The 27,475-nt window shown below is 35.5% G+C and overlaps 1 protein-coding gene across 4 annotated transcripts in view; it reads right to left on the bottom strand.

The window, feature by feature from the left end:
• Window positions 1-27,475, bottom strand: part of LOC150092679 (mediator of RNA polymerase II transcription subunit 25-like) — a 616,627-nt gene that overhangs the window by 22,756 nt on the left and 566,396 nt on the right. For all 4 annotated transcript variants that reach the window (XM_090414304.1, XM_090414306.1, XM_090414307.1 and 1 more), the window contains one exon: window positions 8,404-8,607. In XM_090414304.1, coding sequence (XP_090270430.1) covers window positions 8,404-8,607 — 204 coding nt within the window. The remainder of the gene's footprint in view (window positions 1-8,403; window positions 8,608-27,475) is intronic.

Genomic DNA, 27,475 nt, shown 5'->3' with positions numbered 1-27,475 from the left:
AGGTCATCCAACTTGGCATCTTTACAATACCACACAACTCCTGGCAGTCTTTTATCAAAATGAGTAATGCATACATTTGAGGAAAATGTATGAAGCTAGGAAACTGGCTTTTTCTATGGGTTTTTTGTGTACGGTCACAAAATGAGACTTTTGTGATAGCAAATGTCTCAGCATAGCATCTCTACATTGGTCTATGCAGGGAAGAAAAGCCAGTTAATATTATGAAAATTAACATATCCAAATTCTATATATTTTTTTGTTATGTTTCTAAACTTGAAAGTTGTTAAATAGAAACAACTTTTGGTTGGAAGTGGCTGCGTAAGTGTTGCTTGGTGAGTGAAGTGATAAGTATAAAGTTGTAGTCTGAATTATCTAAAGGAAATACAACCTTCATAGTATACTTGGAGGGATCACTAGCGAAAAAGATGTCTAGGGTGTTTGGAGAATGGTTATCTGGTATTCTGATAGATATGTGAACAATTTGTGTAAGATCATTTGTGATAACAAATGTCTCAGTATTGCATCTCTGCATGTTTGGTTTGTGCAGTTGAAAAGGAAAGCCAAATGATAATGTTCACATTATCATTTGGCTTTCTTTCTCAACTGCACAAATGATAATGTGAACATTAAAATCTCTGTTAGCAAACGTGGACTGAAGAAAATCAACATTTTAGGAGAGGAATTAAAAATTTTCAGATTGGTGGCATTGGAAGAGCAACAGAGAATGCATATGAATCGGCTAGCGAGGCAGAGAGATTTTTAGCCAAAGAAGGTCATAATCGAGTGATTCTATGTTCTGTGACTTGGTATATCAGAGTGAATGTATGCACAAATGCCACTCTTGAGTTGAAGGATGTGTTGTCTGAAGAAGGTGAAATTTCAGTTTCTGTCAGGACAAGTAGGTTTTGAGGGCTGAAGATGGAAATGTACACTGCTGAGGTTGGAACAACCTAAGCAGTACATTTCCATGCATAGGTCATGCACATTCCATATGCCAGTGGTTCTCAAACTTTTTCAGACCATGCCACACTTGAAAATGCAAATTTCTGTTGAAGCATACCTGTGTTACTTGATGAAGTAATCATTATCATATTACTGGTGGTCAATCAGTGGTGCTTTAATTTAGCACTTGCCACAAAATAAACCAATGTTAATAAATACTGGTGAAAGTTTTGATACAAGTATATAATTATATAAAAATATATATTTTATAACTGTATAAATAGGCAAAAGTGCACTGCAATTGGGACAAAAATTTTTTTACTGGTGCTTAAGGGTCAAAGCTGTATAACTGAGAGGAGACCTCCACATAGCCTTTAAAGGAATGTGGAGAACCGACCAGGGCTTCTGACCTAATGTCCAATCCTCACCATCTCGTGGTGCACCCTATTGGGTATCTACCTGGATATTGAACAAACGAGGATGGGCTGGCAATTTGGGATTTAGCCGACCAAATTGTATTCTTATTGGCTTAAACCAAAATACAAAATGATGGTACAACATGACAAAATTTCATGCCGGCTGGGGTATCGCCCGGTTAAACAAGGCCCACGTTGCTTTCGCCAGGGAACAGCGAACAGCAAAAAGTCAGCTACTGGAACAAATCTGAAAACACATCCCAACTCAACATCACCAGAGTTAAAGATCGGTACTATCAACATAAGAAGTCTGGATGGCAAAGAAATGGAGCTAGCGGAGGAATTAGATAAGTACCAGATTGACATAATAGGGGGTGACTGAAACAAAAAAGACAAAAACTGGTGAGATCTTTCTGAGCAATAAATACAAATTGTTATATTCAGGCAATGACAATCAAGGAAAAGAAGGGATAGCCATAGTATTCAACACAAAATACGAGGCTCATCTTCTTGAAATGCAGGCAGTGTCAAATAGAGTGATTTGGGTAAATATCAGAATGGGGAACTGGACAATGAGACTTATTTGTGCCTATGGTCCCACAGAAGGTTCTACTAAGGTAGAAGTGGAGGAATTTTTTGAGCCTCTAGAGAAAGCAACTGACACAACGAAAAAGGAAAAGTTGGTCCTTGTTAGGGATCTAAATAGCAGGGTAGGAAGTGATTATCAGCCATACAAAAATGTTTTGGGAAAATTTGGAGAAAAGAGCAAAGCTAATAATAATGGCAAATACCTGTTGGATTTCTGCTCAGGACATGGACTGGTTATTACTAACACCATGTTCCAACATAAAAATTTGCACAAATTCACATGGAGAGAAGAGGCTAGGAATAAGAAAAGTCTCATTGACTATGTTATTGTTGATAGTGATGTTTTCTCCCTGGTGCAGGACACCAGAGTTTACAGAGGATTTGAAATATCAAAAGTTCCTGTCAAATAAGTCAGCTTGTGCCCTTAGAGAATACAGAGACAAATGCAAGAATGCTAAATACTGTGTAAAACTAGCTAAACAAAAGTTATGGGTGGACTTTGGCAAGAACATGAAAATAAATATCAAGAAGGTGGCAAAATATTCTGGAGGTTGTTGAAGAAGCTTAGGAATGGAGGAAAGAGTGTTGTAAAAGGAGTTAGAGATGACAAAGGTGACATGAAAACAGGAGAAAAAGATATCCTTGAAGTATGGAGTAATTACTTTGAAAATTTGCTAAATGAAACAAGCAGTGATGACAGCACAGTGATAAAAAACACTGACCAAGCATGCAGTCAGGAATACATATCCATAATTGAAGTAGAAAAAGCCATCAAAGGCTTGCAATGTGGAAAGGCAGCAGGACTAGATGATATTCGACCAAAAATGCTGAAATATGGTGGTATAAACGTCTTACAGTGGCTGCACTGCATAGTTCAGAATGCCTGGACAGAGGGATGAATTCCAGACGATTGGAGTAGAGCTCTCATAGTACCCATATATAAAAAGGGAAATAAAACTGAATGTGAGAATTACAGAGGTATATCTCTATTGAGTGTTCCTGGTAAGATATATACAAGTATACTTGAGAAATGGTTGTGAAGAATTGTGGAAGAAAAGCTTGGTGAAGAATAAGCTGGATTCAGGCCAAATACAGGCTGTCAGGATCAAATCTTCACTTAACGACAAATAGTGGAGAAATCATGGGAATATAACAAAGATCTGTATTTAAGTTTTGTCGATTTGGAAAAGGCATATGACAAGGTGCCAAGAGAAAAGCTATACAATATGCTATAGTTATATGGTGTCAATGGGGCATTATATCAAGCAATACTTTATTTGAGTTGTAAAGTCAGCATTAGAATTGAAGGAAGTACAAAAAGATGGTTTAATGTTAAATCTGGTGTGAGACAAGGATGTACATTATCCCCACTGTTATCATTATCTATATGGATCACATTATGAAGGAAAGTGGTATTAAACATGATATCAAAATTGGAGATGTTAATGTCAGCTCTTTGCTTTATGCGGATGTTATACTCCTAAATAAATCCACTACAAGTCTACAAGATTCTCTGACTAAATTGAATAACTGTTGTAATAGATATGGTATGAAGGTCAGCAATAAAAAGACAAAGACAATGAAAATAGGCAGAATCATTGAAAATGTCAACTGTGTTGTGAATGGAGAACCTGTGGAACAAGTAAAACATTTCAGCTACTTAGGCACGATTTTTACTGAAGATGGTAAATTAAATATGGAAATAGACAACAGAATCAATAAAGCTGGTATGGTAGGAAGTCAACTGAATAAATTCATATGGAATAAGAGAGAAATTAGTTGGAACACTAAATTAGCTGTATACAAACTGGACAGTGTTCAAACCAGTTTTAACTTATGGATCTGATAGCTGGGTCAGAAATAAAACACTTGACCAAAGACTGGAGACTACAGATATGAGAGTCCTGAGAAAGATTACAGGTGTGAACAGATGGCATCAATGGCAATATCATATTAAAAACGATTATATTAGGAAAGAACTTGACATTGTCAGCATCCAGGAATGCATTAGCAGAGCTAATCTCGGGTGTTATGGTCACTTAAACAGATGGGCAAGGAAAGATTAGCAAAACAAGTGTTCTCTGCCAAGTTGGAAGGAAAACGACCCAGAGGAAGACCAAGATATTGGTGGATTTATATGGTAAAAAGTGCCTTAGACTATAGAAATATAAGATCTGATAATGTTGGAGTCTTGACAAGTAACAGACTGATCTGGAGGAAAATTGTAGATAGGAAGTTAGTAATGATGTAAATTTTTCATGTAGTACTATCATATCCTGTACACCCCTTGAGGGTACATGGCAGGAATTTGATGATGATGATGATGATGATATTTTTTATAATCAAAATTTGATGGCACACCTCTGGCCCTCTCACAGCACACTGTTTGAGAAACAGTGTGCTGTGTTTTATTTGTGTAATAAAATAACATAAACAGTGTGCAGTATTTTTACTCTGGTTTCCAAAGATAGCTATTAGCTTTTTTTTTTTTTAAATCTCTACACTAGTATTCCTCTTTTGTAATTGATGGTTTGTCACTGCTTTGGTGTTTTTATTCCAGTTGTTGGTGAAGTTGAAAACCTTGTTCACATTGAGCTCATACATATGATTAGGAAGAAGAGTCTTTGAGATTATTTTCAATAAAACCTGTTTCTACTGGAAACGAACCAAAAACCTTGTGCAATTGAGGCGGACATAGCAACTACTACACTACGGAAACTGTGATAAGTTGAAGTGGATGGATAGTGAAACTACCAGGAAATAAAAGACTCATTTTGGTAGAATTCCTCATTTCTACTGTCTACCAAAAATTCAAAAATCAGGTGTTCTCTTCAGACCAATCATTCATTGTGTTGACTTTCTTAGCAACCTACCACTTACCAAATTTCCAGTCTTACAATTTCACTAAGAGGTAGGTTGGTAGTTGGTAGCTGTTACTGCCTACTCTCATTTGTTCATGAAAAATTCATAAGATTTTTGACAGAAATTAAGAACTTATCCTTACAACCTACAGATATTAGTAATTTTTGACATTCACTCTTCGTTTATTAATGATTCACTGAAACCCTTCAACTGTTGTCTCAAGAATTTCCACCAGATATAGTCAAACTGTTTGATCACCATCATCAAACTCCTGCCATGTACCTTCAAGGGGTGTACAGGATATGATAGTACTACATGAAAAATTTACATTACTAACTTATCTACAATTTTCCTCCAAATCAGCTTGTTACTTGTCAAAACTCCAATATTATCAGATCTTATATTTCTATCATCTAAGGTACTTTATACCGTACCAATCCACCTATATCTTGGTCTTCCTCTGGGTCATTTTGCTGCCAACCTGGCAGAGAACACTTGTTTTGCTAATCTTTCCTCTCCCATTCTGTTTAAGTGACCCATACCACCTGAGATTAGCTCTGCTAATGCATTCCTGGATGCTGACAATGTCAAGTTCTTTCCTAATAGCCTTGTTTTTAATATGATATTGCCATCGATGCCATCTGTTCACCCTTCTAATCTTTCTCAGGACTCTTATATCTGCGGTCTCTAGTCTTTGGTCAAGTGTTTTACTTCTGACCCAGCTCTCAGATCCATAAGTTAAAATTGGTTTGAATACTGTCTTATATACAGCTAATTTCTCTCTTATTCCATATGAATTTATTCAATTGACTTTCTACCATACCAGCTTTTTTGATTCCGTTGTCTATTTCCATATTTAATTTACCATCTTCACTAAAAATTGTGCCTAAGTAGCTGAAATGTTTTACTTGCACCACAGGTTCTCCATTCACAACATGCTTAACATTTTCAATGATTCTGCCTATTTTCATTGTCTTTATCTTTTTATTGCTGACCTTCATACCATATCTATTACAACAGTTATTTAATTTAGTCAGGGAATCTTGCAGACTTGTAGCAGATTTATTTAGAAATATAACATCGTCCACATAAAGCAAAGAGCTGATGTTAACATCTCCAATTTTGATATCATGTTTAATACCACTTTCCTTCATAATGTGATCCATATAGATAATCATACATCCTTGTCTTACACCAGATTTAACATTAAACCATCTTCCTGTACTTCCTTCAATTCTAACTGCTGACTTACAACTCAAATAAAGACTAAGTATTGCTTGATATAATGCACCATTGACACCATATAACTGTAGTGTATTGAATAGCTTCTCTCTTGGCACTTTGTCATATGCCTTTTCCAGATCTACAAAACTGAAATACAGATCTTTGTTATATTCCTATAATTTCTCAACTATTTGTCGTAAAGTGAAGATCTGATCTTGACAGCTTCTATTTGGCCTGAATTCAGCTTGTTCTTCACCAAGCTTTTCTTCCACAATTCTTCTCAACCGTTTCTCAAGTATACTTGCATGAATCTTACCAGGAACACTCAGTAGGGAAATACCTCTGTAATTCTCACATTCAGTTTTATTTCCCTTTTTTATATATGGGTACTATGAGAGCTCTACTCCAATCGTCTGGAATTCATCCCTCTGTCCAGGCATTCTGAACTATGTAGTGCAGCCACTGTAAGACGTTTATACCACCATACTTCAGCATTTCTGGTCGAATATCATCTAGTCCTGCTGCCTTTCCACATTTCAAGCCTCTGATGGCTTTTTCTATTTCAAGTATGGATATGTATTCCTGACTGTATGCCTGTTGAGTGTTTTTTACCACTGTGCTATCACTGCTTGTTTCATTTAGCAATTTTTCAAAGTAATTATTCAATACTTCAAGGATGTTTGATTCATCGTAAATTCTGGCTACTTTAAAATCTGTAAAAACAAAATTCACATGCACATTGAACATACTTCCACCTTGGGCATCTAGAAGACTTATTATTGATCCCAATACAACTTTAATCATTATTCTGTGCATGTTAAGTGTGTGTGGGGGGAGATGTCTTCATTATATGGGATCCTGAATCTGCTCTACCCTACAAAAATCCTTCCTTAATATCAAGTCTACATTCTCCTACCAAATTCACCATAACAAATTAAAAGGATGAAATATTAGCAATTCTGGATATCCTTCTTATCCACTGTTCATGTGGCATGTTGTAACATTAGTATATTGTAAACACTTCTGAGTTGATATATAAACAAGACTCTGTATATCACCCATATCAAAAATAGGCACAATCAGAATGCTTCTGAATAAAGCAGAGGTCCTCTGCTCCAATCTCTATGACCTTAAACTAGACTTTGATGCTATTCAAGGAATTATGTTGTAGAATGATTACAGTCTAAAGAAAATCCGGCATATCATTAATACATATAAGCCTTCCTAAAAATTCTGACCTTGCATGCAGAGTTCCAAATATTGTTGGAATCTCTGAATCAATTTCAAAGATCCTAAAAAAACAAAACATGCTAACTTATACTAAGGATAAGCAGTCTTTATTTTCCCCTCGTGTTTACCAGGATCCTTTTGATTGTCTTCTCTCATGCACTGGACAAAAACAGGTCCGTTGAGAAGCAGTAGTAAGAACATAAATCCTATATTCCGTATTAAAAAAAAAACAACTCAAGTAGTCTGGTTTAGCTCAGCAGATTGACACTGACAGAATCTTCTGATTAAAGAAACATCTTTTTCATCAATACCCTTTAAACGTGATTATTTAACGAGAATGCTGAAGCATCACTACACTGTCCTAACCAGAATGACTGTTTCCTTATCAGAAATTTGTGAAAGTCTGATCCTTATTAATTGCAAATATAACTTTTTTTTTAATTTTAAAATCATACATTCTTATATCTATTTTATTATACTACTCTAGTTATGGTGTCTGTTGACTTCTTTCCAAGTAGTGTATGTTTCTGTTCCATAGAGAAGTAGGCCAAATAAAGCATTTAATCATTCTTAATCTAGTCTATTTGCTGATTTCTCTTCATGTATGTATATTTTTTATTCCGTTAAAGGTTGATTTTGCAAAATGTGTTATTCTCTTTCTCTTGACCTGAACCTCTCTTTTGCATTTTATACCCTTTTTAATTAAATGTCCTAGGTAAGTATAGCATCTGACATGTATAATTTGGTTTATTAATTAAATTTTAACTTTGGGATATATTTTCCTCTGATTACTATGATAACTTGAACATTTTTTTTTTAAATTTAAATAGAAGGCCATAATTTTCACTGTGTATTTGATTCATTACTGCATGCAAATCTTCACTCTCTCTCTTTCTCTCTCAGCAATTAATACAATATCATATGCATCACAAAGATTATTTATATTCCTTTGTCATATATTTATTCCTCTCCCCTAGTTCTATACTAAAAACCTAAATATAGATAACTAAATATAAACATAGGTTCTTAATAATAAACATATAATCACTTAATGAGTCTATATTCTAAAAATCAATTTGGTTCTAAATCCAGCTTTTAGTGAAGCTTCTCAGAATTTAATATTAAATTGATTAGTTAATACCTGTCTGACTACATTCTGCCTTTCAAGAAAGGCCTGTTGTTGTTGTTGTTGCTGCTGCTGCTGTTGTTGTTGTTGCTGCTGCTGCTGTTGTTGTTGTTGTTGCTGCTGTTGCTGATGCTGCTGTTGTTGCTCTTGAGCTGCTTTATATTGCAGTTCCTTTTGCTGAGCAGCTTCAAGGGTCTGTTGAAGTTGCTGAATCTTCAACTAATATAAAAATGTGAAAAAGAGAAACTTTAAAAAAAGATGAGCTCTAACTAAAATCATGATGAGTAATAATGATGCTTTAAATAATAAAAGAAAATCATCTTAAATTATAAAATGCATCTGCAAAAAAATAAAATAAAATAAAAATAAAATTGAATTAAACATATAATTAAAGAAGATTCAACACAACTGTATATAAGAGATACAGTATTAAGAAGAACATAATTATTTAATTATTTTAAATTATGCTGCTTATTAATATCAGTACTCAAGCATATGCATTATATCATTACATCTGCATTACTTATCAGGGAAGGCTATTCAGTAGCATATATATATAAAACGATGAACATTCCTAGTCTTGATAAGGCACCAAGCTGTAGTGCCTTAAGTTGATTTATTTATTTAATCAAACCGTTCTAAAGGCTGGTCATATGCTGGATGTATATGAAATTATATACATCCATCTATAATGAAGAAAACTTGAATACTTCTGGGCTTTTCCAGCTATTGCCATATCAATGCAAAATGCAATGTAATCAGGATATAAAGCTGTAAAATAATGCAACATTGTAAGTTTTGAGTGCAAATAGCTTGACTTATTAATCTTATTTATTTTTCAATGCTTGGTGCTTTAGCAAGACTAGGAATGCTCATCGTTATATATATGCTACTGAATAGCCTTCCCTGATAAGTAATGCAGAATGGTATTGAAAGCAATGGTGTTCAAAAAGATTAGTATTGAGATTAGTAACCATAATTTTTTTAACAAAGGTCAATATTTTGGTTTCTTATGAATTAATTTTCTGTTAAGATGCAATGTTCAAAAAGAAGAAAGAAGGAATGTTTATGTATAATAATAACAGATATTATGAAGAGAAGTGTAGAGATGAAATCTCAAGAAGAAGATAACACTCACAGCAAGCAGTGCTTTAAACCACAGTTACATCTTATAAGTTTGTCTTTTATCAGACACAAAAGAAATAAGGATAATTCCAACTCCAATTTCCTCTAAGTAACTAATTAAGGAATTGATTATGGAAATTCTTCCAGCTTACGACAGATGGGTATTACAAGAGTTGCAGTTCCAGGGTACACAAACCATGGTATACTCTGGAACTGTTGAGGAAATCATTATCCATGACATGCAATGAATCATCAGAAAGGAAATTGGCAATCCAGTTGGAAAGTAGCCCATATGTTGATAATTTGTTAAGTAGTCTTTTGTGCCGGACCTGATAAAAACTGGAAATATCTAGAGAGACCACATGGGCCTGCCATGGACTAAGAGTGGTGGACGTATTGGTGGTCACTAATTAACTAGTTGGCTTCTAGGTGGAGAAAGAGTTGATTGTTGATGACTTTCTTCATTTTCAATAAAACTGAGGTGAGTGTAAAGGGATAACAATCAGATGATCGGCTTTTATTTCCTTTCTTTTGGTGTAGTTAGATATAGGCTATTTTCCATACTCTTTCTCATACTTTTCCATACGTCTATCTCATACTCTGCCATCTATCCTGAAGGATAGATGGCAGAGTATGAGATAGACGACAGCACACTCCACTCATCATACTCACATGATGAGCTTTGCAGTGCTCAAATATCTCAAGTTCCAAGACCATCTGTAATAAGTGCCACTGATCTCTCGGTATCCTTGATTGAAGTGAAAGCAACCGAGTCAACCTCAATGCTTCCAAAACACAGTTTTATTTGTTTTCATGCATAAAAGACCTAAAATTTGCACTTACTTTTGACAATGATCAGCTCAACAGTAAGACCAAATCTCTCTCTCTCTCTCTCTCTCCTCTTGGACTGACTCTTACTCCAAACCTTTTCTGGCACAATCACATCTCGTCAGCAGCATCATCAGCTTCCAGAAAACTTGCCATCCTTTTCTGTTCAAGGAGGTACTTCTCTGCTGAACAGTTACTTACTCTGTATAAATCCCAAATCCAATCAACAGTGGAATACTGCTGAAGTCTGGGTAGTGCACCTAAGACCCCTAAAATTTTTTGATGTTCAGAAAAGGGCAGTTCAGTTGATTAATGGCACTTCTTACAGACTCTCTTCAGCTACTTTCTCACAGAAGATTAGTTTTTGCATTGTGTCAATTCTACAAATATTTCAATGGCCATTCTTCAGCAGAATTAGCATTCATTACCGTGTTTACTCGAATATAACTTGCCCCACATATATCTCGCACCCCTGATTTTATCTCATGAAAAAAAGAAATGAAAAAGTTTTGCATATATCCCACACACGAAAATAGTTTAAAACTAAAGAAATAGATAATGATGTTATTATCGCAGTTTCAGATATTTTGGAATTCAGTTGAAGAGAATCAGCATTTCAACTCAACAATCATGGCTTGCCTTTGTCATTGAGTCGCGTGAGCTTTTGCTAATACTGCACCAATCATATGCATAGAGATGGAAGCAACCAGTACAGGAAATGTGGGAGAGCACTGACTTCTACTTGATCTTGAATTGTGCAGGGGTGGAGCGGTGAGGTTTAGGTTATACGCAGAGTGGATGATAGTCAGCGGCTATGACCTGACTGTGGCAGGGATCTGTTGTGCAACTGGATTTTGAGAGCTTGGGACATGATTTCACCAGAAATAATTGCCGGCATCTCTAAGGTCCTGGATGGAAGCAAAAACGATGCTATTTGAGTAGATGATTATTTGGTTTAATTTAATTACAGAAGCAATGTATCTAAAGATTCAAATACATCAAATGATGAAGGTGAGCGGCCGGTCATGTAAATTAATGTTGATAATTAAAATTTAAATGCATTCATTTTATAAATAATGTGAGCAATTATAAATTATAAGGATACTGAAGATTTAATTATAAAGATCGATTTAGTTTATTTTCCTGAAAAAAAAACTTAAGTTTCCAAAAAATCCTCGCATATATCTATATACCTTGCACCACAATTTTTTAACTTTAATGCTGGGGAAAAAAGTGCGAGTTATATTCGAGTAAATACAGTATGTCTCTGTCTCCCATTTCTACAGGAACTCAACAGCTGCTCAACATCCATTTACAAGTCTGTGTATTCATTGAACCTGCTATTCCCAGTCATCTTGCATTATTTTTTACTTTCATCTCAATTTTGTGGAACAGCCTTCCCCGTGAAGCATTTCCACATGACTACAATCTCTAACAGTTCAAGAAGAATGTCAACAGATTACTCTGTTCCTGAATCTGCCCACACATTGCATTTGTTTGTTATAGATTCTTCTGCCTTTTATGTCTGAGAAAGAAAAAAAAAAAAACAGCATAGATGGGATGTCATAATCAGAACTAGAGGTCTTGTTGTCATACAAGCTATTCAAGATTCTTCTGATGTCTTTTTTTTTTGACAACAGATTAAAGGAACTATGTCCAAGAAAAAGCAAGAGTAGAAACCATGCAGATCATTCATTCCATTTTGTATTATTATAGAGCCAAAACACATTATGAGAGTATCTAGATGAAAACTATTTTGCTGGAAAGGTGACTTGGATAAGGTTACAGTCAAAATTACCAAGAAGAGAACCGATGTCCACAATGAATTCTGAACTGACATCTATAGGGGATTAGAGAGTATCATCAGGCAGGCAAACAATTTGTGAAGGAATGTTACTGATAAAAATATCAGTACTTACACCAGCTTAATCAGTGGAACTGGAGAAAGGAAGTCATTTGTTGTGAATGCTGACATTTCCAAGAAAGATAATTTCAATGTTTGGGTATTTGTGCTCTAGATGGTGAAAAAAGTGAAAAGTAGGACTGTAACTGATTTGCAGAACACTGGAAGTCTGTGATAAGGAGAGATGGATCATGCTATGTCCTTTTCTAACTGGATGAACAACAGGAACATAATCAATGTTTGGGGATCAAATGCCCACATGTATCATCCCAACTTTAGTAGTGGACCTGTTTAATGGTATGGAGATGCTTTGGTTGTAGTGCTTGAAAGGATACCATGGCAGTGCTATGGAACAGACTAATTTCTATTTCAATACAACAATGCACCGTGTTATATTGTAGGTTTTATTACATGATTCGAGGAAAATGGTATAGAAAAATTTGACTAGCCTGCACACATCCTCATCTTGGTCCAATGCCACACCTCGGGGATGAACTGGAACATTAAGCGTGGGCCAAACCAGAGGTATCAAGTATATGTGGAATAGTGATCATTGTGAAGAAATGCTATCAAAAATACCTGATTCATCACATACTGGTGGATATTATGCTGCATAAAGGAGAGGAAAGTATGACCAAAGACAAAACAATGTCTTTGGTCATACTTTCCTTAGAAATAAAACAATGTTGTATTTCTAAGCAACATGAATAATACTATTCACATTGCTTAGAAATACAGTTCTGTCCCAATAGTTATTTTAAAATAGTGTGCTTTGAAGTAAGGTGTAAATCACTATCAAGGAATACGTTCCTCATACACATTTTTTTTTTTTTTAAATGGTTATTTGCAATCTTGCTTTCTGTGCAAGGTCAGTTAATGAAGCATATATTCTTGGTGTAATGTGAACTTATAAAATCATCTATACTTTTTATCCAATAGTGCAGCGTTTCCCAAACTATGTTCCGTGGAAAGTGAATAAGCGTTCCATGAAAAATTATCGAAATTAATGAGCCTGGAATAGTTTTAAATGCTGTGACAAGTTCGAACATGTTTGAAAATCAGGCGCTCCTCACTTTGCATGTGGATTGTGCTATTTAGGCCAGCATGTGCGCTGGCCTTGACTCAGCTGCTAGCTGACAGCCACCTGCGGTTGTTAACACCTCCGAGCACGAGTGAAGTACAGAGGTATCTATTCTAGGAAACATGTGGCCACAAGCAAAGTCAATGCAATGTGCTGTGGCCTGTCATGCCTGTAGTGTGTGTGCTGTTGCAGTTTTGTGATGCCATACAGCCCGCTGCAGCAATAGTGTGCGCTTAGCTTTACACTGAATATGAGACTGATGATACTCGACTCTAGCCAAGGTGTTCCGTTAAAATTTCAGGATTTGTGAAGTTTCTGTTGTAGGAAAAGTTTGAGAAATCCTGCAATAGTAAATGAACTGTTCTTATACATTTTGAGTTATTAAAAAAGTTATGAGAAAGTTTTAATACGCAGATCATACCTAAAAATTTGAACAATTTGAAATATGAATAATAAAGGAAAATTAAAAATATGTAAAATTTTTAACCATGAAAACTAATAACTGTTGTAAAGAGGGGAAAGAAATATCCTGATAATTAGTGCTGCTAAATTATTACTTTTAAATTGCCAGAAGGCACACTACATCATTCCTGCTGCTCAGATATCTACATTTTGCTAGATCATGTCATTCTTCTTCATCCTTTACTGTACCACTAATGTGCAAAGATCCTCTTTATTACTGGTTATGTATTTCATTCGTAACCAATATACTACTTTTTCTTTTACCCCAAACATAGCTGGCCCAAGGCTATGAATTATTTTTTATAGATATCAGGGAGGAGAGTAGGGCAGACAAATGCTATCAAGGTGCTGTACCTAACTATGACATTATATATTAACTCTGAAATAGTGTGAATTCTATGGTAAATTCTCTTGGATTGCAGGATCAAAAATCTGAATCCCCTACTTCCCTGTGCCAGAGTTTGACTAACATGAAAAAAGTTGAAGAGAGGCTTAGAAAAAAAATTACTCTAATTAGTGACTAGAAGCAAACTCTATGTTTCTTGGGGATGGTCCAGCATTATGGATAAGTACATATATACATACTTAAGACCTACATAGGTCTTAAGTATGTCTCATATTTATGTACATAGAGAGAGAGAGCAGGATTCATCAAATGGTGGATGGCACTACAGGCAATTTGAATCTATTTGTATATGAATTTGGATTTTTTCTAATCACCCTATTTTGATTTGACATTTACAAAGATGAGCATATTTGAACCCAGATGTCTGTTCATTTAATGTACAAATTCTGAATTATAAATGGTTGTTGGATTAGAGATAAATGTCCTATGGAATCAGTCAATTGATTACAAGAAGTCCTCACAAATATTGTCACACTCTTAGGCAATGCATTTCATCACTGAGCAACCAAAAAAACTAGTTCTTCACTCTCTTGCAAATGTATCCTTATACAATTTCCACAGATGTTCTCATGTTCTGTCCGGTCTCCTCAACCTAACAAAAAAATCTCTTCAGCATTAATTTGGTACAAATCACTATCAATAACTTATATCATTCCTCCTCCTATTCATCAACTTCGGCAGGTGACATCCCCTTAATTTTTCTTCCTGTCCAGCATTCCAGACTTCTCTGGATCCTTTCCAAAATGTCCTCAACTTCTCAAACACAAATCACTAAATCTGTACATAACCTATATGTATCCTGATCAAAGCTTTGTACAGTAAAGCCTCTTTATTTCTACTTATCAACTATTGCCCATAATTATTGTTTTCCTCACAGTTCTCATATGTGCCTTAAACTTTCGATCCTTGTCTACCATCTCACACAGATCCACTTGTCTTCTTCAACAGATCACTACTAATGGAATGCACCGTATTCCATTTCCCCAGTTCACAACCTTAAACTTTGCAACAATGAAACATATGCACAAATTCTATTCAAATCTTCATGGAAGAGCTATTCACATCAGTTTCATTTCTCACAGTTTCCCCTAACTTTTTTGGCATATCCAAACTGCTGAATATTCCAATTTAAACCTCTTAATAATGGTCCCGAAACAGACTCCTGTTTCAGGGTCATTACTGATGAAAGTCGCATGACTTTCTTCTCCAGGAATATACTATCCTTCCATAAATAACTAAGGGACAGCCAATTTCCTAATTCAATTCACTAATTATTTAACTTTATCCATACAAATTACCTTGATGGGCCTGTGTTTCATTCAGGATTTCTCCATGACTGCAGGTCACAAAGATGCCTCCAACAATTTTGATCACCCCTCTCTCTCTCTCTCATGTTATACCCATAGATTTCATTAATGGGTCTTCCCATCTTGTAGGTGGGCTTCTTGGTTTTCCCTTTATTCTTTGTTGCCAATCAAGTATCTATATGTCCATCTGTTATCCCTGAGTCTGGCTATGTGGCCTGCCCATCTCATCTTGCTTTCATATACTGCAGTTGCCACATCTTTTACACCTGATCTCTTAGTTTCATATTTCTAACATGTTTCATTTTGCTGATGTTAAAAATCCTATCTTGCTTTCATTACTGCAGTTGCCACATCTTTTACACCTGATCTCTTAGTTTCATATTTCTAACATGTTTCATTTTGCTGATGTTACAAATACTATCTTGCTTTCATATACTGCACTTGCATCTTTTACACCTGATCTCTTAGTTCCATATTTCTAACATATTCCATTTTGTTGATGTTACAAATCCCATGTTCTATTGCATGCTAAGTTATCCTGAGTCTCTTCTTGTATTGTTGTGTTCCATGTTTCTGATCCGTATGCGAGTGATGGAAGAATGTTATATCAAATAGTTTTGCCTTCGCAGAGATGTCAAGATTTGGATCAATAAGTGTGTCTTTTAGTCTGCTGAATGACAGCCATGAGGCTTTCTTTTTGCTAATTCTTCAGATAAATCGTTATTCATTTTCATTGTTTGTCTTAAGTAATTGTAAGAGTCAACTCTTATAGGGATGTTATTAATACATAGGTGACTGTCACTTGTGTAGATGTTTTTCATTCATTTTTTTTTTTTTTTATCTAGCTTCATTTCTAAGCCTATTTCACTGCTATTCATGTATACTTTTTCACCAATTTCTTCCAGATCTTTTGAATTTTGAGATATTAGTAATATTAGTCGGCAAACATAAGGATTTGTAGTTTTTCACCATCTATGCTTATTCCTCCATTTAGGTCTGTTTTTCTCAGAATATATTCTAAAGTGCAGGTAAATAGATTTGGAGAGATCACATCACCCTGGCAGACCCCTCTCTTTATATTTATAAGTTGATCAAATAGGGTTATTTATGTGGTCTGATTTTTGTTAGTTTCTTTTATTATGTGAATGTAAGTATGATCCACATTTATTTCAAGTAAGGCACAGATGACGGCATTGTGTTGTATGGTATCAAATGCTTTTTTAAAATCAATAAAGAGGAAACATGAAAGGATTCGGTATTCTCTGCATAAATAAATAAATAAAATAAAAAAATCAACTAATGCCTTTGTGAAATGACCTTCAAATATGTTTTGGATTCTGTTCAGCATTCAGATTCATGATTTTATATATGTGAGAGAGTAAACAGATTGGATGATAATTTTTTATGTCTTCTTTGTTCCCTTTTTTGAATATAAGTATGGTTTTTGAGGGCTTCCATTCCCCTGGAATCTTTCCTTCTTTGAAGTACCACCACGTGAATCTAGTAGCCAAGGCTTTGAACATAGTTGGTCCATTTTGTTGGATTTCTTCAGGCTTAACATGATGAAGTCCTGAGGCGCTATCTTTATTCATTTTTTTAAAGGCATGTTATATTTCTTCTGGAAGTAATTCTGGTATATTGCTTGGTTTTGGAATGAGAGATTCTGAGACTTGGTATTTAGTTGCATAAAGGTCATAATAAAAATTCTGCACAATTTCTTCTATCTTTTTTTCTGTTAGTATGTTTTTCTCCATTTTGATCCTGTAGAGCAGATGGGACTGATGTTTAAAATTTAAGTCTTTCTCTATTTTTTTTAAGGCTGGTTTTTGCCTGTGCTGCTTCTCTTATTTTTGTATCCTGAAAGCTTTGTAGTGTTCTGGAATTCTTTTCCTTAGTAACTTACAGATATTTTTGTATTGTAGAAAATTTCTTTGAGATTTCTTTAATTCTTTTCTCTTTTTCAGTAGCTCCATGGTTTGAGGTGAGAGTCATTCTCTTTCCTTTTGTTTCACAGTAATTTCTGATTTTTTTCTTGCATTCATTGAATTTATTAATAAATGCAGTATAGTCATCATTTATGTAGCAGTTCTTAATAGTCCATTCAGTCTCCATGTACGCTGAACTTGTGATGTCTATTTGTTTGGGCTATGTTTTATGGTTTGATTTTGCCCTGATATGTTCTTTTTTTTGTGGTCTATTCTTATAATGGCTCTGAGGAGTCTGTGGTCAGAGTCTATGTTGAAATATGTTTCCCCTATTGTACCAGCCATTTACAATCTGTTAAAATATAGTCAATTTCATTTTTTATGTCTCCATTCAGTGATTGCCAAGTCCATCTTCTGACTGAGCATTTGTTAAAAAAAGTGCTCATAATAAAGAGTTGTTCAGCTGCATTGAATTTGGCTAATCTCTCTCCTCTTCTATTTCTCTCTCCCATGCCGTTTGGATCTATAAACTTTTTGTTTTGTATTGTGCATCCTATTTTGGCATTAAAGTCTCCACATCAATGAATGTTGATTTGCAATTAATACCTGTTCAAGATTCATGTGAAAATTTTTTTCTATTTCTTGATTATCAGCTATGGATGTTGGAGCATAGCGAAACCCAAGTGCCTTAATTTTGTTATATTGTTCTCTATTCCAATTAGGAACCACACACCTATTCTTTCAGATATACAAGAAAGGATTGACTTGGTGAGCTTAGATTTAACAATTAAGCCCATTCTGCCTTGTTTACCACTGTTTGAGGATGCTCCCAGGAGTATCTGTGAGCAGATTGTACCATCTTGGCATCAGTTCTTTTAATCTTTTTGTTTCATTCACTAGGAGGATATCTAAGTTGATATTGGTTAGTTCTTTGATGAATAAATCTATTCTGTAGTCTCTTGCCAAAGTTCGAGTATTGAGGGTACCAATTGCCATTTTCAAATATCTAATAGGTGGCCTGCCTTCACCTGCGAGATTCTTAGCACCCCTGGCCACACTCAGTGCCTTACTGCCACTGTAGAAAGGCAAGTGTGGGTTGCGCAGGACTCAGGGCTGTTTCTGTTGTTGCAGTGGTGGCATCTTTGCTGTAGTCAGATATACACTTCTCCTGACTATGGTTCTGAAGTTCACCAGAGCTCTGTTAATGGTACTGGGCCCAGGTCCAATAATGTCTAGGATTCCCAACACCTCAGGGTGCACCACAGGGAGGCAGAGTTGGACTTTGTATCCCCATAGAAATACAAAAATCTAAACATATTACTGCAGATGATACCTGTACAGTATTGAAGCAAGGTTTCTGAAGAAGAAAAACAATTATAAATTTGATTCTAGTTTCCAACTAGAACTTTTTCTGATCCCTCCCTTTAAACCAGTTCATAAGTTAGTTAAATTTTGGAATGCATACACAAACAGAATTTCCTTGAGACTCCCACCACTACATATCATATCAGAATACAAGTTATGTTTAGGATCACGAGTTAGTATCATATTTATCTGTTGTGTTCTTGCTCTAATGCCTCTGTGATTGTCATCAGCTAAGCTTGAATTTTAGGATTTGTGAAGTGTTCTGTCATAGGAAAAGTTTGGGAAACGCTGGTCTAGACCATATTATTTTATTTCTGCTTTTCAAGAATACAGAACAAATAATGATTAATTAACAAATAAAATTCTTACAATGATTAGAAAAAATTCCTGACCTGAATTACTGGGAAGTAATTCAGGTCAGGAATGTCTCAAACTTTGAAGATCTGTTTAGGAATTAAAACAAATCAGCAGGCCTACCCTGCCTCAAAAAAAAAAAAATAGTCATCCATAAAATTATTGCATTTACTTCAGTACTTTCGAAAATAATAGCAAAGGCTATCAATAATCAGTTGTTTCACTACTAGAAGATTCACCAACTACTTTTATTTATGATTACAAATATGCATTCAGCCATTCTCGCTCCAAAGCAGATCTTCTTGTAAACCTTACCTGTCTTCGGACACATGCCATGAAAGAGTTTAGTATACTGAATTGAATACTTCTCCATTCCATATATATCTTTCTTCTTTGGAACAGCCTTCACTATACTGTTTACCAATGATTACAACCTGTAGCTCTTCATGAAAGACATCAGCAAATTCCCTTCTCTTTAAGTGACACCTTTGTCCACAGGTCTTGATCTCTCTCTCTCTCGTGTGTGATGATAAATAAACTTTTATATGCATGCAAAATATTCTCGGTCCACAGCAGATCTTCTTGTGAACTTTACCTGTCTTTGGACACATGCCATGGAAAGTTTAGTACACTGAATTGAGGATACTCCTCCATTCCATATACCTCTCATCTTTGGAACAGCCTTCACTATACTGTTTACCAATGATTACAATCCATAGCTCTTCATGAAAGATATCAGCAAATTCCCTTTTCTCTAAGTGATACTTTTGTGCCACTAGGTGTTGAGATCTCGTGTGTGATGATAGGAAAAAAAAAACTTTTATATGCATGCCATAAGAAAATGCCTATTTTTTTTATGACAAATCGACGTAGCAGTGAGGACTACTTATTTCAGTATTATATCCTAAATCTATTACTTAATATTACCATCTCAAAAAATAAACCAAAAATTAGAACAAAATAATAATACTGTCTGTCTCTCTGTTGAAATATACTTCAACATTAGGCTGTTTCTTAGTAATTTGATTATTCTAGCTACTATTTTGTTTCCTTCAGAGCCTTATTAGTTGTTTAAGGAATGGTAAACAGCTGATATTCTAATTATTCAAAAAAAAAAAGCCCCCCCCCACACACACAGATACAAAAAGCAGCTGAGAGTATAACATAATTTGCAAAACATATTTTTTCATTCGGTGCACAAAGATTTTCTTCCTGTTTTCACCAGTCAAGGAACAGTGGAAATAAAGTTTTCATTTTATTTTATTTTATTTTATTGCATTGGTTACAAGTTACACAGATGATTGCCGAGTACACAGACTAATTTCAACCTTTATTTCGACCTAGTCTGGGTAGTGGCCCTTCCCTTAATGCATAACATTATACATATCTGCAAGGAGATGTGTTTTGCATTATGGGAGATACTGAGATAAGAGTGATGTTAGCTTGCTCCACCTTTGCAACGAGTTACCCGGTGTTGTACCACCTTACCCCAATCCTGAAGATACTTTCAGATATAAACTTTGTTTGCTCACACTTGGATAAAGGATTAAACTAAATTTATTAAAGTTAGTAAGGGATTGTTTTCTGTAACACCTCTCCAATGTTGGAGAGGGACTTGCTATACATGAACATAGGGTAGATAGAGATCAGAGGTCATCTCTGCAAGCTGTATAAGGAGGGTGTGGGCGGGAGAGTGAGAAGTAGGTTTTTTTTTCATGCAGAGTTGTGAATGATTGGAATGTCTGCCTGAGAGTGTGGTGTCTGCAGAAAATTTGAGTGTGTTTAAGGCATGGTATGATGAGCTGTGTGTGTATGACAAAAGGACCTCCTAGATGAGTCTTTGACTCCATGGATCTTGAGATAATAATAATATATCATCTTCCCCTTTGTCTGCTATTTACTGCTTTCAAAAAAAGCAGACACAGTAGAACATAATGCATTTCCAGGCACTAAAAGATCAGAGCAACCAACCACACACTGGATTAATTCAAAATATATACAGAAACAGGAAAATCTTCCTTACTCTTTTTTTTTTTTAATAAACCCCTTGAAATAACTTTCAGGAGAGGAGTAAGACCAGGAGATATGATCTCTCCCAATTTTTTTACAGCAACTATAGAGGTTTAAATGTAGATGAAGAGAATCTGAAAATACTCCTGTTTGACAATGATGTGATTCTGATATCTCATCAACCAGCTGACTAGAAATAATGTTGAATGAAATAATTTGCATTGTAGAATTGCAAGATTACAAATACCCCCCTGATGAGACAAAGTGGTTGAAAAACAAATACTGTCTGACCATCAAAATCAAATTGCAAAATAAAATCAGAGTGGAGAGATACCTCTATTTAGCACAAGCATTCAAAATGGATTCACGCGGTTAGCCTAGTGGCTTTGTGCTCCGCAACCATATGCCTGGGGAAGGAGTGTCCTAGGTCCGATTCCCGTTGATGACGTGAGGAGCTTTAGGATCTTCCTCAGCCATAGCCAAGTTAGCCGGTCTTGAGCATGGACAGCAGGGTTTTTTCTGCCAGTTTATCTGGGGTTTTTCATTCTGCAAACAGGCAAACCGGACCCATGAACACACAGGCTACAGTCATAAAAATACAGCAAGGAAGTCAACGGGAACCCCCTTGCGTCACTATCTCCCTAGTAATCAGCTACAACCCTCTCAAAGAGAGGAAGCCACAGGATCAGATCAATCAAAATGGACAATGATATAGCAGATGAAATAAATAGATTCAAAAAAAGGCTGCTTGGAAAGCTTTTAACCAGATAAAAGCAACATCACAAATCAAAAAAAAAAAAAAGATATCAAAATAGGTTCAAACTTCTACCACCAGTAGAAGTTTGTTTTTCAAGTATGTAGTTTGTTTGTTGGACAAAATGATAAAACCCATTACTCGGAAAGCTGAGTCCCATACATTTGAAACCGAACAGCGATCTACAGTAAATAAAAAAAAATAAAAATAAATTTTAGCCCATTTTTTCTACCCACTACCGAGTGAAGGCCTCTCCCATTGTGGGAGGTTTTGGGTCTACTGCTCCCATGGTGATCCAGTCCATATTGGGAGAGGACATAACAAACATCCATGCCTACGTGGGATTCGAACCCACAGCCTGTTGGCTGGGAAGCAGATATGCTAACCACTCGGCGAGCCAGGCCGGCCCTTCTATAGGTTTCTACAGTTCTATAGTGCTACTAGCATCCTCTTTATAACAGATACAACCAAAACTCAATGGCCCTTATGGGAACTGACCCTGACAATCATCACACAAAATATAAAGGGCCTCTCCTCTGTAAAAGAAGATCTTATTGCAAAAATGTGATATTTCATGTCTACAGGAGACACACAAAGGACCTCAACAAGCCAGACCTAAAATTGCTGGAATGACGCTCATTAAAGAAATACCACATGAAAAATATGGAAGTGCTATCTTCACTCGGTAGGAGATTCAGGTTACAGGATGCCTAACCACAAGTCAAAATAACATAGAAATCCTTGGAATTGATCTGGATAACATCAGTGTTTTCTCAGTATATAAACCACCTAGTATAACCTTTGCTTTTGAAATTTCCCATATTTGACACAAAGGAAACCTGCTATTATTACAGACTACTTTAACAGTCATAGTATACAGTGGGATTATAGTGAAACAAATCAGGATGGAGAGTTAGTCGAACAGTGGGCTGAACGTAATCAAATGAGTCGTATACATGATCCTAAACAGCCATCATCATTTAACAGTGGAAGATGGAAAAGAGGATATAACCCAGACCTTGGATTTGTTAGTAATAGAATTGCTAATCTGCGCACTAAACAGGTACTTGCATCAATCCCAAGTTCACAACATAGACCAATAATGCTTCAAGTTTTCCCACCAGTCTGACTTAAGGAGATCCCATTTAAAAGATGCTTTAATTTTAAAAAAAACTAATTGGGAACAGTTCTCCAGAGAATTAGACATAAACTTGTCCAACATTTCACCCACACCAGAAAATTATGGAAAGTTCATCAAAGCTATTAGACGGTCTGGTAGCAGGCACATCTCAAGAGGTTGTAGAATATGTTATATTCCAGGTTTTACAGAACACAACATGGAAATATATGAAAGATATTGTGACCTATATGATAAAGATCCATTTTCATCAGAAACAATTGACGCAGGAGAGGAACTTATAGCAACGCTGTCTGAAAAAAGAAGTCAACAATAGGCACAGAAAATTAAAAACTTAGATATTAAACACAGTAGCATGAAAGCCTGGCTCTTACTCAAAAAATTATCTGGTGACCCCACAACAGCAGCAACCGAAGTTAATATAAATGCAAATCAAATTGCAACTCAGCTATCTCTGAATGGTAAACCGAGTACCAAAGTTAAAATGCCTAAAGATTATATTAAAAAAGTTAGGGTTTCAGAAAATAATCTCTTCAAAGCACCATTTACTAAAGAGGACCTAGAAAATGCCCTAAAAGTCTTAAAACCAGGAAGTGGTATAGATGATATCAGAAATGAGATACTAAGAAATCTGGGAGAAAAGGCAAAGGAGTGGTTGTTAGAATTTTTCAACTTTTGTTGGAAATTTACTACAATGGAAGCAAATGAGAGTAATACCTATCCTGAAATCAGGTAAACCTGCTGAGGATCCAAAAAGCTACAGGCCTATAGCTCTCCTATGCACAACGCTTAAGCAGTAAGAGAGATTAATCTTGAAACAGACTAAGCCCAAAAATAGAGTCAAGTGCATGATGTTCTTTTATCAACACTTTGTCTATTTCTGGGCTTAGTCTGTTCAAGATTAGCCTCTCATACAGTTTCAGCATTGTGCACAGGAGAGCTATAGGCCTGTAGCTTTTTGGATGCTCAGCAGGTTTACCTGGTTTCAGGCTAGGTATTACTTTGTAAAGTTTAATACTTGTCACAGTTTATTGAGGATGGCTTTGAAAGGGGGTTAGCAACAGGAGCTGTATTTATAGATTTGACAGCAGCATATGACACACTAAATCTTATAGTCAAAATTTAAAGCATGACAAACAGTTATCGGTTAGTGGTGGTGTTCAGATCGCTGCTATTCAGCAGGAGATTCTTTGTTGATTTTCAAGGAAAAAAGAGCAGATGGCATATCCAGAAAAATGGTCTATCTCAGGGAAGTTTGCTCTCTCCTCGTCAATATATATACAAACGACCAACCTATAAACCCACACTCAAGAACCTTCTTATATGCAGATGACCGAGCAAAAGCTAATCAAGCAAAATCCTTTGATGACATTGAGAAGCAGTCACACAAGAGCTAGAAACCCTTACAGTTTACTATAAGGAAAACCAACTGAAACCAAATCCCAGTAAAACTCAAATGTGTCTTTTCCCATCTCAATAATAGGGAGGCAAGGAGAGAGTTGAATATAGAATGGAATGGCACAAAATTGGTCAATTATCGAAATCCAACTTACCTAAGTGTTAAGAGTAGATAGGACTTTAAATTATAAGTGACACATAGAGAAGACAGCAGCTAAAATTCAAACATGTAATAATATCCTGCGCTGATTAACATAATCTCAGTGGGGTGCAAGTCCACAAGTACTGCACACCTCTGCACTGGCACTTTGCTTTTAGACAGCCGAGTATGCTAGCCCTGTTTGGGAAAGATCATCACATGTCAAAATTATTGAGAAGATTCTTAATGAAATTTGTCGGCACATTACCAGCTGCCTTAAGCCTACAAAAATTGACCATCTATACTCACTGTCTGGGATTGCACCTCCTCACATCAGAAGGACTACACAGAGTAGATATGAGCAGAAACAAGAACTAAATAATGAACAGCATCCTTTGTATGGACATGCTGAAGTAAATAGGAGGCTAAACTCAAGGAAAAGTTTTATTCACTCAGTGGAACCACTGATTGATTCCATAAATGCCACAAGGTCAGCAATGTGGCAAGAACAACCTCCAGAGGCCCTGAACTTAAATGAATCTCTTCCATATGGCTTACATCTAGACTGGCAAAGATGGAAGACATTGAATAGACTTCATTCTGGAATGGGCAGATCAAAGCAGAATATGGCCAGATGGGGCTACACAGACAATGACAGCTGCTCGTGTGGTGAAACATAAACCATGGACCATCTTCTGCTGCTGCCTAATAGAGATTAATAATATATGTACCTGAAAAGATTTAATGCAGTGTAAGGAAACAGCTTTAAACTATATTAATCACTGTATGAGTAAAATTTGACATTTTATGTTTTTGTGTAATATTTTATGCAAGTGGCATTTTTGTCTCAATGTATATTTTTAATATGTATTCTTTTAATGTCTATCATTTTTATGTATGATCTTACATTTTCTGTAGTTCACACACGAAATAAATAAATGGCCCAAAGAAATAGTGTCATAAGTGATTCTACTCGCCAACTAGAGGAACTTTTTGTAAGCCTTTTTATAACTAGTTCCCGAGTTAGTCATCTCTGTCATGGGCAAGTGTTTTTTTTTCTCCCAGAAATTTGTATATCAATGTATCTCACTTTTATATATCAATGCTTCATTCATTTTTGGAATAACGAATTAGAACTTCAGAATGATAAATGCTGAATAAATTTTTAGGCCTCTAAAATTTGATTGTTTAGAACTTCAGAAGCTTGAATTCCAGCAATCATTATGAAATGAGAGGATCCTGAAAAAAGATTTCCTGACTTATTCAAAGTACAATCACAAGGCAGCAAAGCAAACACTTATTTTTAAAATGATCAAGATAATCCTAACATTTCTGCATGCACCTAAATACTTTTATTTATTTTTTTTTTTTTACAGACATCGAATTTTATTCATTTGAATTACATACTGAAGGCGAAAACTTTAAAACAACAACTGCTCACTAGAAGACAATCTTTATCCTTCTCCTTAAGAATTATGCTAATTAATCAGGTTTGTTTTTACAGCAAATAAAATTTTTCATTTAAGAGTGCAGCAGTACTAAAATTTGTGAGAGAATATTTACATGAATGTGCAGAAGGAAAATAGGCAAACTTATTTCACCTTTCATGTCAAAAATGATGACACGTTGGAATGAAAATGTAGGATATGTACACACTAATAATACCAATATGAGTTCCAATTAAAAAAAAAAAAAGCAATAAGGAGGAATAGTAAATGGAGATAGCATTAGCAACTATTGCAGAGTAAGCAATCCTGAAAGATATATCCTAAGACATGCCACTACATAACAATAATTTGGGAACATATCATGATCTAAAATGTGTGCATGTTCACTTTCCTCAGAAATTAAGAAGGAAAGATAACTATGATGTAACTGAATACTGTGTATCTGATTTAAGAGATAGTTAATTATTTCTGAAGAAAGTAAGATAGGTTACTGATTCACTAGTTTAATCTGAAAGAGTGGCTGATAACATAACTATGATATTCCAACTTAATCATAGTGAACAAGGGTCTATGTATGTTTAGAGTTTGAATCAGTTATAATATTGAGTGTTTCTGAACACAAGAATGAATACATTATGAAGGTCAGAGCTGGATTACTGTTTTGTAATCATGGCAAAAGTAACTACAGCTGAGGTCAAGATATTATACCTGTTAATTGTGTGTGTGTTCTCGTTTTTTTTTTTGTTTTCCTGTTTTAAGCGATAAAAATCTTACATTTCCAGGAAAACTCTGCCACCTCCATATGAGCTCAGCCAACTTATGTTAATTTGAAAAGTCCTTATAATTCCTTACACATCTGACTTCATCGAATGACATGATATTTTATGTAATTGGATTTTTTATTTATTTTTTTTCTGTGGCACAAACATATAAGTCTTTGAAAAATCCAAGTATACTACTGTATATGCATCTCTCTTATCCAGGAAATTTGTCACTTTGTTATAACATGTAAGCGGATTGCTAAAGCACGACCTCCTGCTAACAAATCCTTGCTGACCATCATAAAGAACAGCATGATTTTGTAAAGGGGAGGCATGCTTTTATCAACCCATTTCTGAATCCTAGTTCTCATCAAGCTCTCTAACACCAACTCCGGACACAAAGACTGGCCTATAATTCATAGCCTTCATCTTATCCCCCCCCCCCAAACTAGAACAATTTTTACCATTTTCTCTTCCTTTAGAATTAGCCCTGTCATATACAGGTATGTCAAAGATGCCATTAATTCCCTAGTGCATTCCTTCAAGATACACACCGATATAACATCAAGTCCTGCTTCCTTATCAATATCAAAGTTACTTAATTCCTCATATACCTCCTGCTCATTCCAATGACTCTGTACTCCATCATACCTCCATCTCATAATGTTGACTTCAAGGATGAA

Source organism: Typopeltis vanoorti, chromosome 25 (genome assembly GCF_054136105.1).
Source record: "Typopeltis vanoorti isolate ZY-2024b chromosome 25, IOZ_Tvanoo_1.0, whole genome shotgun sequence".
Classification (NCBI taxonomy): Eukaryota; Metazoa; Arthropoda; class Arachnida; order Uropygi; family Thelyphonidae; genus Typopeltis; species Typopeltis vanoorti.
Note: the sequence above shows the minus strand (reverse complement) of the source record. Positions and strands in the feature narration are given on the sequence as shown.